Genomic DNA, 17,608 nt, shown 5'->3' on the forward strand with positions numbered 1-17,608 from the left:
CAGCACATGCAACATACAGCCAGAAGTCATCATGGGGAGAAGCACCTCTGGTTAAGGGTCTACAGAGGGGTCAGAGTTAGTTTCCCTATCCAGAGATCATAGAGGTTCCTGCAGATTGTATCGAGGGTTAACACTCAAAATAAAGATGGAGAAATACAAGGCGGCACATCTTTTTCTAGCACAGTTTCATCGCCACATTTCCCCAGGTGCACCCTTTCAGTTCTCGGTCAGAATCGGTGCTGCTTTGTGACAGTATGCACTGGTACAGGGTACCGGGACATTTTTACGGATCTTTTTCCATTTTTATCCCTCGTTTAAAACTTTGTCACTAGTAACAATGACCTTAAAACCTACCGCCAGATGCACAGGGCACAGGGTAGAGTACACCTTGGATCAAACTCGAAGTTTAACGCTGGGCACTCATTAACAATCACCCATGAAGTGCAGTTCAGGGATGCCAATTCACCTAAGCAGCAGAGATCACTGAAGGGGATGTTTAATTAAGATCCTCCTCTGTATACAATCTCAGTCTAAATGATCATTCTCCTGTCTTTTGGTTGAATTACACAACAATCAGCCATAACATTAAAACCATCTACCTAATATTGTGTAGGTCCTCCTCATACCACCAAAACAGCTCTGACCCATCAGGGCATGAACTCCACACGACCTCTGAAGGTGTCCTGTGGTATCTGGCACCAAGACGTTAGCAGCAGATCCTTCAAGTCCTGTAAATTGCGAGGTGGGACCTCCATGGGTCCGACTTGTTTGTCCAGTACATCCCATAGACTGGCCTTCCTAGGAACACTTTTGGTAGATACTGACCACTGCATACTGGGAACACCCCACAAAACCTGCCGTTTTGGAGATGCTCTGACCCAGTCATCAAAATGTGGTCCTTGTCAAAGTCACTCTGATCCTTACACTTGCCCATTTTTCCTGCTTCCAACACATCAACTTCAGGAACTGACTGTTCCCTTGCCTAAAATACAATGTCACCCTTGACAGGTGTAATAAGGTAATCAATGTATTTCACTTCACCCATTAGTGGTTAAATGTTATGATGTGTACCGCTCCTTTCATTACATTCTCACACTCACGGAAGCATCTTTGTGCTCAGGATGATTTCGTCTTTTGCACTCGACCACAAAGTGAATGTATTACCACATGTTCCACAAGACCAAATGAACAGAGCTTCAATAGCCATCAAAGGGAGAGAGGGAATAATCAGCAGTGTTTCCCAACCTAAGACACTCAACAGGGATGTTTAATTTCACCCTAGCAGCACACAGCTAATGGGTCACTTGTAGTGATTATATCCAAGGCGTACACTGTAATGGCAGCATGGTAACACCACCACACAAACAAGGAATAATCTGCTTACTGAAAGTTCAAGCTATATTTGGAAACCGTTACAGGTTACAACCGTTACAAGTTTGCAGTTCTCCGGTCTGTGTCTTGCCTTGTGGCAGGTGGCCTATACTCCTCTAAGGGATTGCAGTGTTCATGCAGTGCTCTTCACCTAGAGAGCAAGGTGCCAGGACCAATCCATTGGCACCTAAAAGCCAGAGCGTCACCATCAATAGCCTCATCACAAGATGTACACCAGGGCTGGGGCCATTCTGGAATGCATTCATCAATTCCAATCCAAATCAGGAAATGGAACTGGAAAAAAACCATGGGGACAGAATTGGAATTGAATACGAATTTCAGGGAGATTTAAATTCCAACTCCAGTTGCATTCCCTGATTTGGATTGGAATTGATGAATGCATTCAGGAATGGAGGATGGGCTCCCCCCTTGAATCTGATTCCTCCCAAGGTTTCTTCCTTCTAGGGAGTTTTTCCTCGCCACTGTCGCCTCTGGATTGCTCACTGGGGGCAGGGAGAATGTAAAGTGCTTTGAGACAATGTAATGTTGTGAAAATGCACTATACAAATTGAACTGAATTAAACAGAATGGAATGGCCCTAACCCTGATGTGCACATTAACACTCAACATTACTGTACTTTCACATGACAGAACTTCAGGTTTCATAATGTTACAATGATTCCTAGACTACAATTGATGCTTGGTGGTGGTGTGAGAGTCAGCAAATTACATCACATCGTCTACAACTTGAAGGTTGCTGGTTCAAACCCAAAGTCGGCAAAGCGATTTGACTGTTGGGCCCAAGCACCCCCAATTGTTCCAGAGACTGTCTGACTATATTGCTTTGGATAAAAGCAAATTTAATTAGAGCCACGATTTTAAGTGAAGCTGCAGCCACTGCAACATTAAAAGATGACAATCACAGTACATGCTGAACAGGCCACATTTGTGTTCCAACTCGGCATTATTCATTTAGGTTCCATTAGCCCACAGTGGCTGTAACTCTTAGAGAGGGGCCGACCACATAAATATAAATAGAGCATTTTATACACCTGCGGAAGCTCAGTGCTGACACAGCCTAGGAGCGCGAACGCTTAGATCGTCCTCATCCTCGTCTTCCTCCCTGGCTTGGTCCGCTACACGCAACGCGGTCGTGTGAATGATGGCGTCCACAGACAGCAGCCTTCCCAGGCACTGCAGCACGGAGACCAGAAGATCGTATTTACAGGCCACTGACTCGAGTCCCTCGGGGCCCAGGCTGACAGGCCTCGCCGGCTCGCCGCTCTGAATCCTGGACACAAAGCTGGTGTAGACCTTCAGGAAGTGACCGCCCGTGCCGCTGTGCGCATAGACCTGCCTGGGCAGGCTCAGAAGAGCCTCGGCCACCAGCCTGCAGGCTGCCTGGGTATCAGGGCAGTGTGTGCGGGAGGTGTACTTCAGGAGGTAATGGTGTAGCAGAAACTCAAAAGCTCCCCCTGCTGGTAACACGGCACCTGGCTCTATTAACGTGTTTGAGTAGAATAGATTTTCCTTGACTGAGGCTGTCATGTCTGAGGTCTTTTGACCTCCTCCCACTGTGGTTTCTGCAGAGTCATGTCCTTGAATAGAGATATTTAGATCTGGCGTATAACGGTTTTCTACTAAAATGTTCTCTCTTTTTGTGGCATGTGTTGGCCATTCCAGGCCCATATACGAATCTTTCAGGACTCCTGGAATATCCTGAGAAATGATAGCTGTGATCTTCATGGTACCCATCTCAGTCTCATTCTGTGAGCTGGGGCTTTTCTCTAGACTGGAAGGCAAGTTTATGTTGCCCCTTTTCCCCATATGCCGGTGCTGACAGCGGACAGGCTCGCAAACCCGCTGCATCACCCTGATGGCGTCACCGAATGCCGAAACGCACTGATTCGTCAGACCCTCCGCGGGCCCGCAGAGGACCAGGCAATGGGGGAGGAAGTCCCGCCCCTCCGGGATGCCAACATGCGTGTACCTGCGAGAGCCCAGCACCACGGGCTGGCAGAAGGTCACTGAGGCAACGTGGGCATTGTCCACCAGGTCGGCCAAGTCCGTCAAAGGCAGGACTCCACTGAGGCGACAGAAGAGAGAGAGCTCCTCCATGTCGAGGCACTCCACCACCGACATTCCGGCCTTCTTGGCGTGGTAGAGTACTAGGTCCGTCTGCTTCACGGCAGACAGCAGGAGCTTCACCTGCAAGTTCTCCAAGGAAGCCACGTTCTGCTCCACTTGGCCGGCAACCCAGGTCCCCCAGCCATGGAACTGGTGGCTGGAACTGATAATCAGGGTGCTGTCAGCTTCCGTCAGAAGTGGCTGTAGGGCCGTGTGGAGCACCGCGGCTTTGGTGGGCCCCTCCGCGGGACAGTACACGGTCAAATCCCTGTGCAGCACCAGCCCTTGCAGGATTCGCGACTTGCTGGTCGGGAAGCCCGTCACCGACGTGTGGAGCTCCGGGAAGTGATCGCGGATCATTCTCAGCGTGCCGACCCTGTCCCGCTCACAGTTCCACCTGTGGTAGAAGTCGCAGGCCATCTCGGCCAATAGCCCACAGTGGACCTGCCCCGCCCGCCCGCGGAAGAAAGCCTCCAGGAGCAGCCTGAGGGCCCGCCTGGCCTCTGCGGGGCTGGTGTGGGAAAACAAGGAGGTCGCGTGTGGGGCGACGTGCTCCTTCACGACAGCATCCAGAACCTGCGTCTGAAAGGAGAGAAGCTGACAGGCAGACCGACGGGCCTCCAGACGCCCGCACGGGTCGGTCTGTCCCGACGAACGCCAGCCGGCGACGGGGGAGCCACCGGTGGCCCGGATTCCGCGGAGAAGCGCTGCCAGCAGCAGGATGAAGGACTTGGCACCGTCTCCGGTGGCGACGCAATGTGCAGACACACAGCCCACCAGCGCCCTAGCAACAACAACAACACGACCCTCAGGAAACACCGGTAATGGCTCCATTTTAGTATTTACAATCATATATAAACACTACTCCCTACCACAGGGTTCTCCAACTCCGGTCCTGGAGAGCTATCCAGCAGGTTTTCTATACTACCTGGCTATTGGTGAGCCACACCTGTTCTCAGGCAAATACCAGAATATCAGAGTTGGAGGACCCCTGCTCTATCAGATATGAAATATAATAACCCATCTTCCACAACCACATTTCCAGTATAAGGTCACTGTGCTTGGAGCCCACCCCAGGACACACAAGGCAGGGCAGACCTCGGATCTGTCACAGGCCACACACTCACACACAATGGGCCATTCAGAAACACCGTTTCGCCTAATTTCATGGACTGCAGGAAGATACCGTAAAGCTCTGAAGAGATGCGGGCAAACACGGCGAGAGCATAAACTCCATACAAACCCCTAATCCTAGAGGTATGAGACCACAGAAATAATAATTACATTACTTAAACACTGGATTTATCAATGTAGCATCGAGCTGTTTTTCCTTTTTTCTTTTACTAAACACTTGATAACTAGTAAAATATGCAGCTTTTTGCCCAGCTGAATTACTGAGCTTTATACCTAAACAGCTGATGTAAAAATCTTGGTAAGCACTTCTGTGACGTCGCAGCTGTGCAGTGTGTAGCTACTGCGCATCAAGCTATGAAATATTAATGTTCTTTACTCTTTATTACTGAATGATCAGGAAGAGCAGAGTGCTAACTTCCGCGCCTTGATACCTGGCCACCGGGTGATCCAGCTGCAGAGCTGTGAGGATCCGCCTCCCCTCGCGGGTGATCAGCGCCTCCCCCGTGTCCTTCGTGAAGAACACCTGGCCTCCGCGGGGGCCCACACACCGGCGGACGACGTCTTCGAGAGCCTCCGCCACCTGCACCAGAGCCCCCAGGGGAGCCGGCTGCACCCCCTTCATCTCCACACTGATGGAGTTTTCGCAGCACAGCAGTGGAGCACGGCTTCACACCGAATCAATATGTGCTTGTACCAGAGGGCTGAAAATGCATGCCCGTATTCTCATTCCTGCTCGTAAAATAAGGAGAAAAAGAGAAGCGAATACCCACTGTCAAAACATTCCTTGACTACATAAAGTCTAATGTCACTAAAGGCTGTGCACTCCTGTATTTATTTACCACACATACACTGAACACATACTTTGAATGATAAACCAGGCTGCCTTAAATTTCAATAAAGGGGTTATTTATATCACAACGCCTGATTTTCCACGAAAATACCAAATTCTAACATAATTAAACTTTACTAATCCTAAAACTGCCGGGCACTCAAATAGTGCAGAAGTGCTGTGTCTTATTGGTCTCCGAAATGACTACCTTGTGTTATGTTTCGAAAGGTTTATTGCGCCCCCTGGTGGGTAAAATGATTTCGAACAACCTCAGTTTTTACCCGTTTTTAGAAAAATGGTATCCACAGAGAGAAAACGCAAAGATTTTGCTACCCAATTAGCCAAAAGCGTTCACACGTTTTTTACATGCATTTTCTAGATACTCAGTTGGTACTATTGGCTACCAAAAGCCGTACAGAATCCACAGTAATACTAAATTAGAACACGTTCTAAAGATTCGTGCACGTCTTATTATTTTATATTAATCTGCGAACATACCCCAAGTACCAGCTGAGTTCTGGGACAAACGATGCATCTTTCTTTAGTTTCTTTAGTAAAACCGTCATTTACGACAGAGACGAAAATGCTTTTGTTGTATCCAGGCAACGGATTATATCCGTTTCCGGATCGTTTTACCGTAAAGACCGTGGAAATTACGACTCTGCTTTTGAGAATTGTCGTGCTACAAATTTACTGCTCGTATAGGCAATTGTCATGTGGAGTTTGCATGTTCTCCCTGTGTCGTCGTGGAGTTTCCTCCGGGTACTCCGGTTTCCCTCCACAGTCCAAAGACATGCTGAGGCTAATTGGCATTGCTGAAATTGCCCTTAGGTGTGCATGTGTGAGTGAATGGTGTGTGAGTGTGCCCTGCGATGGGCTGCCCCCCCGTCCAGGGTTTTTCCCTGCCTCGAGCCCGTTGCTTCCGGGATAGGCTCCGGACCCCCCGCGACCGAGTAGGATAAGCGGATTGGACGATGGATGGATGGATGAACCAGATGAACCAAATAATTTTTTTATAATTCAAAAGGCATGTGTTCTTCATTATTTTCGTGACAGTCAATGTGTAAAATGTAAATTAGACATACCTGACAATTTTTTGGACTAAGTTTTATAAGATTTGCATCGGCATTTGTGGTGTGTAAGCGTCCTGCTTTCCAATTTTGAGCAGAAGACTGAGCGGAACGCCCAGTACCGCCTTATGACAAATGCCAGATGTACGATAGGTTCCTCATAGTCAAAGATATTTCAGCCAAGTAGCATTTCCTAATAAATTCAGTGAAGGCTGAAAGTTGAAGTGGAAATATAAAATCAGACATACTTTTTGGTAAAGTCATATATCTGAGCTTTATTGTTTATATTTCTAGTCTATATACAAACCTGATTGTTTGCAAGGGTGCTGTGAGGCGGGGGGGGGAAGGTTAGTCTCAGTCCAAGCCCTAAAAAATTGCAACATAATTGGACTGGTCTGGATTGCGGCCCCAATATGATATGCTTACATTGGCCTAAAACCTCTATGGATACCCTGAAAGTTGATATACATTCCTTCAATAACAACTGGAGGCTCACAAGTAGATGTTTACAAATGTCTTCTTTTCCCAAGTTCCATTTGGGGGAGTGGATCACAAAAGGTAAAGAGAGTGTAAGGCTATGAGCCTTTGGTCCTGCGTCATGCCTCACCTCCAGAGATTGGACGTGCAGATTCACACCCAGCAGGTCACCCACTGAGTGATAAGTGGCTCACAGGCCTGTTCTCACACACCTTCTAATCTTAAATGTCGTCCGTTTCTCTCTCTCCCCTTTTTTGACTCGGGTCAGACAAAGACCTTAGATGAGAGAAACACTGTTTTATGTGACTGCAAGTGGAGTACATGCTCGTGCTGAATCTCATTTGAACCCTCTCAGCGTTAAAACAGTGTATCTTTAAAAAGTTATAAAATGTTGCTACAAGGCTTTGCCCCCTTTGTGTACAACAAACCTCATCTCCCTATTGTTAATTTTTCCTATGTCTGTTAAGCAATAAACATTTTGAAGACGGATGCATGTTTTTTATTCCATTCCTATACACCCTGGAAATGCTTTTACATCTGGTCATTAATTGCTTCATTACACAATTCAATGGGCCTTTCACTTGGTCTGTTATTTAAGCAGGATCCATAAAATTGCTGGGTGAATCGCTGTCCCCAGAGCTCCTGTGTGGCATTGTGGGTATTTCGTATCTGTAATCAGATCTCTCACACGCTTCCTGTGTGCATCTTCAGCTGGCTATGTATTACTGTGACTCTTTGTAGTGCTTTATATGCTTTTCACCTAGTCAAGTGGCCACTTGAGATAGATTGCAGTACTTTGCCTTGTAATTTTATTGATATGTCTGCACAGTAGTTTTAATTCTTACTTTTCTGAAAGTACAGCCTCTATTAGATTTCTATGTAGTGTTGTCACTGCATTTCCTGGCCAGCATTAGGACACACTAGAGCAGCGTTTCCTAACTTGGTCCTCGGGGACCCCTGGGGTCTGTCTGGCAGGAAACTGGGAGGGAGCCATAGCGTGGACCATCTGGGCTTCCCTGAGGAGTGGAGTGGGAAACCCCTACACTAGAGCACTAATGTAATAGCATGGAGCATCACAGTCTAGTAACTCTACCTTTCTGATGTATCACTTGTTTGAACTGGAGGTGAGTTGTTACATAAAACTTATAGACAGACAGACTGAACCATGTCAGTCCCTGAGCTGCAGTGATCAACCATACTGACAATTAATTTATCTATATTTAAAGTGGTTCTGATAAATAACTTAAACATTCAGGATTAACACACAGATTAATCTCTATAGACCGGCAAATAGCACAAAACAAAGTAACAGAATGGCATCAAGTAATAATCACAAATTATGATCCATTAATGACCATGTCAATATTTATTTGGCAATACAGATTGCTTCAGATAAGGTTAAAACTTTGAAACCAGTTTATTATAGAAAATAAATATTACTGCTATGGTGGCACAAGACATGGACGGTGTCATAAATTGTGATGATTTCTATAACTGATGTAATAATCACATATGTAAAAACAATTATGACAGCTGAGTGACTTAAAAAATTAAAATTGTATTTATAAAAGTGAAAATGACTGACTATGGAGCCTTAGTGGTTTCATTATTATAAGTGAAGCCTAAATCGGAACATAAGAACGGGACAGACCGAGCAGATCAGAGCCGCGATCACGCAGTGCAGTGTTCCCAGCCCAGTGCAGTGTTCCCAGCCCAGTGCAGTGTTCCCAGCCCAGTGCAGTGTTCCCAGCCCAGTGCATGGGGACCCCCAGGCCGTACACATATTTGCTTCCTCCCAGCTAATCTTAGAACACTGAACTGGGAGAGAACAAAAAGGTGAACTGTCTTGGCGTCCCGTATACTGGGCTGGGGAACACTGGCGCAGTGGGGCGTTTTCTGCAAGGCTTCTTATGGCACACCAAATCCACAATGTCGTCCACGCTCTGCCGTCTCCTCAAAGCCAAACAACAAGGCACTGAAAGCGATCACATTTCTACAGTTTTGTGGATTGCAGTGAGTACAGCAATTTGTGAGAATAATGACAGTGAAGGTAACAGACAAAGGCCTTACGAAGTGTTCTATACATACGGCTGTTAGAAAATCTACCACACTTGTTCACTGAGTACATACATATCCTACTTTGTTGTAATGCACTACGCCTGTTGTAGATACAGTATTTCAGTCTACACAGATTAGAGACCACTTTCGAGCATGTATGAGAAATTGCTTTCATCTGCATTCGTCTTTTGGTTTTCCCTTCATCACATTTGAACAGTAGGATTTCCTACAGTTGCATTAATACTTCCTGTGGATACTAGTATACATTTTCTGTTTCGTTGCGTGCGTGCCATAAACACATGAGTTTCTGTTTCATTACCAGGTTAGGCAGTCAAAAATGGGCATAATAAAATTCCACTGAAATTATCCTTACACAATTTGTTTTACTATAAAAGTCATTTTCTACACAATTTCCTTCATAAGGTGGACTACCATTTTCCTCTTTTTATATCCCTTCTTAGGGAACCAAATGGAAAGTAGTAAAAATACCAAAAAGTAATAAAAATAAAAAAACAAGTTGAAAAAACATTTAAACTGTGTCAGAGAGTTACTGTCCTGTTATGGTGGCATCAGTTCATTCAATGACCTTGACGGAAAACTGTGCCACTGCAAACAGAATCACACCCCCCTTATCACCAAAATGTACAAATTTCCCAGTAATTGTACAAACTTGAAATTAAAAGGTTAAAAAAAAGGAGTGGTCTTTTGGGGCCCTCTGTAGGTAGGGCCGGCTGCTGCTGAACGACGAGGCCCTCATCCTGCAGGCATGCAGGAATGAAGCCCCCAGGAATCAGGTCATCAACTTTAGTCCCACCACTGCCCCCCCCCCCCCCTCCAGGTCCCATTCAAAACGCCCGAGTCCGTAAATGCAGGCTACCCTCATTTGAACAGGAAGTTGATGACGATCTGGATCAGGACGAGGAAGATCACGAGGATGAAGTCACGGTGCTGCAGGATGCTGCCGTCGGCATGGCCGTGCACAGGTGCCAAGAGGCCACGCAGGGTGGCGATGTTCCTGGGGAATACAGAGACGGAATCGTCCACATGTCAATCAGAACCCAGGAGCCCTCGCTTAAATAACTACTGGCAGAGCAAAAAGGATACCTGTTAATGTCTTCCTGGGTTCGTCTTATGGATTCAATGGCACTTTGAAGTTCACTCAGGTCAGCCCCTTTCTTCCTTAAGCGGCTGCTGTGCTTGCTCTTGTGTCCTGAAAAGAAAAACGCATCACATGTAGATAAGACACAATGACAAGGTAAAATGGGGAAAACGGTCAGCAGAGAACCAATGGGAGTGTCTTAAGTTTTTATTCAGGTCATTTATGCTGCATCTGGAGAGGCGCTCTCATGTTAGCCTGCTCCTTCAGTATAAAATGCGAGCTTCGAGGGAGGACTCACTCTCGCTGCCGGACGAGTCGTGATGCTCGGGTTCTGGGGACGAGCCGCCACTCACTTTGCTCTTAGCTGCATCGCCTTGCTTGTGTTTGCGCTTGGGCACGGTGACCTGTAGGGGGCGGGCATCTCGTCGGCACAACGCTAACACACCACTGTGACGGGACTCGGAATTCAGGCCTCAAACAGGCAAACGCATGCTAATATGCATTTACAGGCAATATCGCATATATACGCTTATCTGATGCAGAGCATGACTGCAGAGCATGGCTGCAAAGTAGGGCTTGCAATATCGCATCGATATTATATCACACATGTGCAATAATCACCAGGGCTTCAGAAAGATTTGGCTGGACCCCAGCTTCTCGGCCTAAAACTTAATCATTATAAATTCGGCATATCCTTACATTTAATGAATGTGTCAAACTTTGAATTGCAAAATAACCGCCACATCGCCAACATCTTTTGACCTTTTTAACTTGTTTATCCATAACATGTCCCGGCTGCTGAGCTGTCCCTTCCTTCACTGCCGCTTCACTGCATATCGCACTGAAGTATACCAAACCATAGCATAACAGAACAGTATTATGTACTTTACGTAAAACATACAGGAAGTTTATACAGGTTACTATGTTTCGCACGTCATCTGAAGCCCTGGTGATTACTGCGCACGCGCGGTATAATATCGACGCGGCGTCACCCAGCCCTGCTGCAAAGCATGCAGAAGTGCACAAGCAGCCACTGACAATTAAGACTTGTGCAAACCCTTAAAAAATAAACTAAATAATTAAGCAATCAATCATTCAATAAATCTTCACTACACCTGCAAAGCAGCTTTGGCCAACACAACAAAGCAGATGAATGTCCAAAAAAAAAAATGAGATAAAGAATGTAACTGAGATTTGGAGAGGCCACAGGAAGCAGCCAGGTGATGGCGCTGGTGAGAGGCTGGGCTTAGCGCAGGCGGGAGTGAGACTGAAGCAGAGGAAACTCTGGGAGAAAATGCAGACCAACCTACCTGACATTTGTATTGGTCTCTCCTGGCCCCTTGGACACTGAGACTAACTACACTGCCAGAACGTACCATGGGAGTGCGATGGCGCACATTGGTCTGGATGCAGCCGTCTTTCTCAAACTGAATCAGATCGTTCAGGGGGTCCCAGGGACGGGTGCTGAAGGAGAGACAAGGGATCAGCGCAGGTCACAGTGAGCCGTCCCCGAAAACGATGCGGCTGGGAACCTACCGCAGGCAGACGGGCCAACTCGCTCATCACCGCAAGGGACAGACATCGATCCCTATGAACTACATGAATCGGTGAGGTTTTCACCCATTTAAACTCTACACCCTAATATCTTTACAGTTTCGTCAGCTGGAAATTAATACTGCCTATATACTATGTTATATTAATACTGCCTATATACTATGTTTTATTAATACTACCTATATACTATGTTATATTAATACTGCCTATATACTCTCATGCCAATTATTTGACTCTGAAGGAATTTGAGACAAAGGGCAAGAAGCATTGTAAAAAGTGCAAAATCTGAACGTAAATGTAACTTTAGCTTCTATTCTGTTACCTATGGTATAAATGGCAGATGTCAGCCATAATAAGTGATGCTCATCCTTTCCTTTCACCCCTATTGAACAAACCTGACCAAAAAAGCTTATAACGGTATTTATATATATTTATGAAGCTCTGCAGTAGATTACCCAGTGGTAGTGAATCCCTTACTGTAAAACATATTACATGTACCACAATACCTTGATTTCGATGCTGGTTCCTGAAGATAATTTTTTTTGATACCAATATGTTTTTAAATCAATCAGTCAATTTCAACAACAAGAATACATTAAACATTACAACACAAATCTTTTATTTTAAGTCGTTTTGTTAGTTATTGATTAATTACTGGGGGGATAGATCGCGATCATAACGGGACACAAGATTTTATTTATATTTAACTTATACAACATGTTAATAATTCATAAATAAATCTGGCCAGCAGATCGATCTTTCGTTTGTAATGTTATCAGACGCTGGCGCGTTTCACCACCCGCGATATATGGAGACGCAAGCAAAAAGGTATTCAATCTTATTGAGGTACAAAAATAATTCCATCTACTCTGTCTCTCTTTTTGCACTTCCGCGTAACTTCTATGTAAGCGCCGGTGTTTGTGGTTAAGCAATCAGCAAATATATAGCACACATATATTGAAATGACATTGATTCCATATCAGACAAAAAAGGATGAAACAACGTTGATCTTCAATTTTTATATCAACATTGAATCAAGGTTTTGCGACCATCAATTTTTCAATATTGAAAATCTGACCTTTTTTTTATGTTATACAGGCAATCGCCAGCGACCTTAGATCTTTACACAAGTACGCTGCATGCTTATTAGCTCACAGGCGCTGAGATTGACTATTTGGGTATCGGAATTTGGCACCGAAAGATAATACATTTTTCGAACCTCCATATGATCGGAGCATTCCGGTCAGTACCACACAAGTACCGAAGTTCAGTACCCAGTCCTAACCACTAGAGTATTATAAAATGCTATTTCGAAAGCAGTGCTATTGCACATGTAGGCCATCTGCTTTTTGATTCCCTCCCCTTTTCTGCACCCAGTAAAATGACAAACCATCCAGTTACAAGGACTGATCAAAACTGCTTTTGCACAATACCAGCGATGGATACATACTATATCACGTTTAACAAAAAGAAACAGAAGTTGTACATGTAAGTGTAGTGTGGCTGGCAGCTTATACCCTTGGTGTTGGCACTAGGATGGCTTTAATTTTGGTGATTATAAACAAACTGATGCAAATGCAGTTTTGCAGTTCCCTCTTTGTCCACTAGATGCCACCATCTTTGCGGAGAGAGAATGAGAGCGCCTGCACTCACTCAGCATATTTATAATGCCACTCTCCAGTGACTGGGTCCTGCTCGAAGAGTCCCGGGATCCACGCCTCACACTTGGCCTTGCGCTCGCGTGCCGATTTCCTCTGCGCTTCCTCCAGGAGGAACTTCTCGTTGGTGGCCTCTGTTTGGTCCTTGTTGTTGATCGCCCGGGTCACATGTTGCCACAGCCTGAGGAAGAATGATAGAAATTTACCAAAAATAACCTAAAACACGTTCATCAGATTTTATTGAATACGATCAAGCAGCCCTAGAACAATCTCAATGTGCTGCTATACACAGTCAATAAACTAAAGACCGATGACATCACTCTCCTACACACATCAGGATGGGCAGCAGCACTGACTCACTTCTCTGACTCGAAGTCTCCCTGGTCCTCGAGGAGCACCGTCCTGCGAGTCAGCCGGCTCCTCCTCAGGTCCGGTGTGGGGTTCCAGAAGGTTTCCACCATGCAAGTCTTCTTGTCATTGATGAGAACCTCGCAATCCTGTAGGGAGGTGGGCAGCTTTCTCCGTGTTTTGATGGCAAAAGCAGAAGCACACCTCCCACCTCATCCTCATGCCAACATGGCGGACAAACACCCCTCCCACCTCACACTGCCAGCCTCACGCCTTTACATTACCCCCCCCACGCCGTTTCTATTTTAGCCAGAACCCAGAAAGGATAGATCTGAGTAAGAGGGCTACAGGGTCAGTCAAAGGACCTCCTTCAATGTGAAAAAACAAGAGGTGCACATTTCACAATGAATACGGGTGATTTGTGCTGTAGGTTGAGCAGGGTGTATGAGATTTTCCAGCTTGACGGACATGGGGGAGCTCAGGTGACCCATCTGAACAGGCAATACGTGTGAAGGACGTACCCAGTGCCCCTCCAGGGTGGCCAGAACCTCCTTCCCCAGTTTGATCTTCCCGGAGATCTGGTTCACACTGTCGTTGCTGCCCAAGAAGGGCTATGGAGGAAAATATGACACTGTAGGTGTTAAAAATATTAACTCCAAAAAAAGAAATTAACAGTTTGAAGAGTTTTATGTAGTGTGGTCACATTTATGCACTATTACGTAATCATTATATAAAGAAAAATGCATGCTGCAATGGGAATCTGTTTACCTGAAAAAACATTGGATCTGTGGTCTGCTTTTTTTTTTTAATTTCACAAACTAAAACTTAAATTATCTGAATACACACTACTAAAAAAACCTACAAAAACATGGTCACTCTTGTTTCTGGAACCTTCTAATAAATGAGATCCTGCACCTTAAGCTTGAACTCCAGCTGGGCGCTGTAGCCGGTCTTCTCACACATGATGGTGACCTGGCCTCCCAGTTCCAGGGTCATGGTCCCATATAAGATTCCTGAGGGGCAAGAAATCAACACTGCACAAGGCATTCTGGGTAAAATTCATCATTACTGGGGCTCTTGAGGCGCCAGAACTGCTTACTGAGAAGGCAATCATAACAGAAGTGCGTTAAGCTGTTTGCGATCCAGCCGACATTAGCACAGAAATGTCGTTATTCCTTCAGGATCAACACCGATTACTTTGTGACGCAGTCGACGAAGAGCAACATCCCACTGTGGAACTAATTAAGTGTACACTGGGCATACTGGGTACCACTGTGAATAAGGGGCTTTCGTTTGTTATGGAGACCAACCAAACGATACCTCTCTTTCATCCACAGAAGCTTAAACATGTCAGAGATAGCAGAAGACAGGGGCCTGCTGGTTGCTATATACAGTTCATGCTGAGTGACAGGAGCAAAGGGGTAAATTATTTTGTACTTGCGGCTCAGGGGGAAAGGGATATAGGAAGAGCAAAAGCGTTTTATTATCATAGCTAGATGTCACAAACTAGCAAGAAGCCCAACCTGAAGACACACAGCTCTATTCTCACAGCTAGAATCTACGCGGTTACCTTTACAGTGGGCGTATGGCATGTTCATGACGTAATCCTCCCCCCGATTAAGAAAGGTCAGCCGGGCCTCTCCATCCAGGATGGCCGACAGGGAGTTTCCTGAGAACAGACCAGACCGTGTCTATCACATGCCGCGCAGCGCCAGCACCATTATAAATATATGACAATGGATTCCAGGAGCAGCCATTTGGAAAGACAGCGAGGTCGTCGTGCAAGCGGAGGCAGGGTTAGGCGCTGCTCACCGTAAAACTTCGACTTGGCCAGGATGCTTCCACTGAGGCAGAAACCATCCTTCCTGTTGCTCACATAAAAGGCTGACACTGGGGGATGATGGGATACCTGACAGGGAGAAGATAATGAAGCTAGAGGTGCAACAATGGGGCAAGTATGATCTATGAAAACTGACAGGAGACCAGCTTGAGAGTTAAGAAAGAAACTCATTGTCCAGGGTCTGGAACGTCGTGACCTGAACACAGGACTGTGAATATCGCCACCTGACTGTAGCAGAACGGGCCAATGAGACCATAAAAACCACTGAACATGCCAAAGGCCTGCAATGGAAGTCTCCCATGTGCATCACCTGCTCAGAGATGTAGAAGGTCTTGCTGTTGGTCTTGGGGTGAATCCACAGGCATCGGAAGGTCTCCCCGATGATGGGGTTGTATGGTTTCTTCAGGCCCTGGATGGGGGGCAAAGCAGAGGAGACTGTCAAGCAGCAGATATGGAGAACGTGCTGGACATTGAGGCTCTTCAGTGTCCACAGAAGAGCAGGAGGACAGCCTTTACCTTCGGCTTTTTGTAGAACCCAGACAGGTACCACTTGACCACCTTCTTCATCCGATTATAGGCATTTTCCTCCACAGCCGCCCTATCGAAACAGTCAAAAGCCTGAACTCACTTTTAGGCGAAATCTACATACTAGAGGACATTAATAGCATCCAGAGGTGGATACTTCAGATCCAGAAAGTACAAATTTAGACCAAGATTGTGTGTCAACCAACCAGTAAAGTCCTCTGTGACTGTGACTGCTTATACTGAACTAGTTGGCTGAAACAAGATCTTGCTGTGGATTTTTACTTTCTAGACCTGAACTGTGCACCTCTGATTGCTTCCTACTTTGGTATCTTTTAAAGGGGAATAACTCTGAGCGGCAGTATGTGATATACAACTCGGCACAGAAGATGTCTAACCACACTGGGTACCATCATCAACTTTGAAACAATCGGTATTAGATTATGAAGGTCACAGGATGCGAGACTTGTGTGGAACTCACTCGGACAGGAAGTCTGCATGGTAATAGTAGTCAGACAGCTTGTCCAGGAAGGAGCGCGGCTCCAGGATGAATGTGGGCAGCACCACCTTGGACAGGTCCATGCCAGGCCTGACCTGCTTCAGCAGGGTCCATATCAGGGATTTGTTTTCCTCTGATACCGTCTCCGTCTGCGAAGCTTCGCCTGCCTGAAACAGCACACAGACGCAAAGGCACATGGGGATTCAGAGTTTAAAACACGACCCACGTGGTCTGTTATCTAGCATGTTGTGCTCAATATGCAAATGTGCATTACATAAACCAGTCGCAAACTAATTTAACCTTTTCTGGTTGGCAGCCAATTTACACTAAAGTGAAACTGCAAAAAAATCTATTTGCAGCTTATCATCCTTACCACACATCGGGGGAATGAATTCTCGTCTTTAATCCGGGCATCACATTTTCACACATTCAGCCTCTACCTGCTCATAATGGCCGCAACAGCGCCAGTCATAATATTCCCAGGGTAGCTCAGCCTGAGGGTGAAACTCATATCTGCACTGACTGAAATAATTAACACCAGAGATACTTATCTAGTATACTGTATGTCTAACTGCATTAATTGTATGCTGTTGTTCCTTGTACTGGAGATGCCTGAATGAGCACCTATGCGATTGTGCACATGGCCAATTAAGCATCTTAAACACACTCAGCGGCCCAATTAAAGTGACTCACATGAACCCGTCCACCAGCCCAACCACCAACAGTGCAGCTCAACCTTTTCATCATGTCACCTCTCCAAGACCGCTGAACCCTGCATCGTTTCTGGCTCACTCTAAACAGGTTCCTTTAATTAAAATCCCATCAAATCAACATGGCTGTTGAATGGGGTCTATGCAGCTAGAATAAGGAATTGAAGTCTGGATCCATCCATGGCAAATTAACTGCATTAAGCTTGCAAAGCACTCTTCATTTCTGTATAATAAAACGGGGCTCTACAACGAGGGACTTGCAGACCTTTGAGAAATGTCAAATGCAATATGGGCTATCCCCATACCATTATG

General features: G+C 45.8%; 2 protein-coding genes across 11 annotated transcripts in view; both read right to left on the reverse strand.

Moving 5' to 3' along the window:
• Positions 1-1,246: 1,246 nt before the first annotated feature.
• bbs10 (Bardet-Biedl syndrome 10) lies at positions 1,247-6,151 on the reverse strand. 2 transcript variants are annotated; one of them, XM_023810923.2, is made up of 4 exons: positions 5,960-6,151; positions 5,064-5,361; positions 2,424-4,282; positions 1,247-1,558 (listed from the first exon to the last, which is right to left on the reverse strand). In XM_023810923.2, exons 2-3 carry the CDS (start codon positions 5,252-5,254, stop codon positions 2,434-2,436), a joined length of 2,040 nt encoding a protein of 679 aa, XP_023666691.1. In that variant the 5' UTR covers positions 5,255-5,361; positions 5,960-6,151; the 3' UTR covers positions 1,247-1,558; positions 2,424-2,433. The 2 variants fall into 2 exon arrangements, with proteins under 2 accessions (XP_023666691.1, XP_072566281.1); XM_072710180.1 differs by having other exon boundaries at positions 1,247-1,874.
• A 2,200-nt stretch (positions 6,152-8,351) lies between these two features.
• LOC111843412 (oxysterol-binding protein-related protein 8-like) overlaps positions 8,352-17,608 on the reverse strand; it is a 48,792-nt gene continuing 39,535 nt past the window's right edge. For 7 of the 9 annotated variants that reach the window (XM_072710183.1, XM_072710181.1, XM_072710182.1 and 4 more), the window contains 13 exons: positions 16,569-16,753; positions 16,082-16,163; positions 15,876-15,974; positions 15,538-15,634; positions 15,296-15,394; positions 14,641-14,738; positions 14,247-14,336; positions 13,738-13,874; positions 13,373-13,558; positions 11,476-11,629; positions 10,464-10,569; positions 10,171-10,276; positions 8,352-10,081 (listed from right to left, as the gene is read on the reverse strand). In XM_072710183.1, the coding sequence (XP_072566284.1) occupies positions 9,946-10,081; positions 10,171-10,276; positions 10,464-10,569; positions 11,476-11,629; positions 13,373-13,558; positions 13,738-13,874; positions 14,247-14,336; positions 14,641-14,738; positions 15,296-15,394; positions 15,538-15,634; positions 15,876-15,974; positions 16,082-16,163; positions 16,569-16,753 (1,575 nt within the window). In that variant the 3' untranslated portion in view covers positions 8,352-9,945. The remainder of the gene's footprint in view (positions 10,082-10,170; positions 10,277-10,463; positions 10,570-11,475; positions 11,630-13,372; positions 13,559-13,737; positions 13,875-14,246; positions 14,337-14,640; positions 14,739-15,295; positions 15,395-15,537; positions 15,635-15,875; positions 15,975-16,081; positions 16,164-16,568; positions 16,754-17,608) is intronic. The other 2 variants (XM_072710184.1, XM_072710189.1) reach the window with 1 other exon arrangement.

This window comes from Paramormyrops kingsleyae, chromosome 3 (genome assembly GCF_048594095.1).
Source record: "Paramormyrops kingsleyae isolate MSU_618 chromosome 3, PKINGS_0.4, whole genome shotgun sequence".
NCBI classification, from domain to species: Eukaryota; Metazoa; Chordata; class Actinopteri; order Osteoglossiformes; family Mormyridae; genus Paramormyrops; species Paramormyrops kingsleyae.

Bases quoted from the DNA above. Each gene is read 5' to 3' on its own strand.
- bbs10 (XM_023810923.2), bottom strand. From the start codon at position 5,254: ATGAAGGGGGTGCAGCCGGCTCCCCTGGGGGCTCTGGTGCAGGTGGCG. The intron at 4,283-5,063 runs GTATCAAGGCGC...TGTTGTTGCTAG, and splicing joins CTGGATCACCCGGTGGCCAG to GGCGCTGGTGGGCTGTGTGT.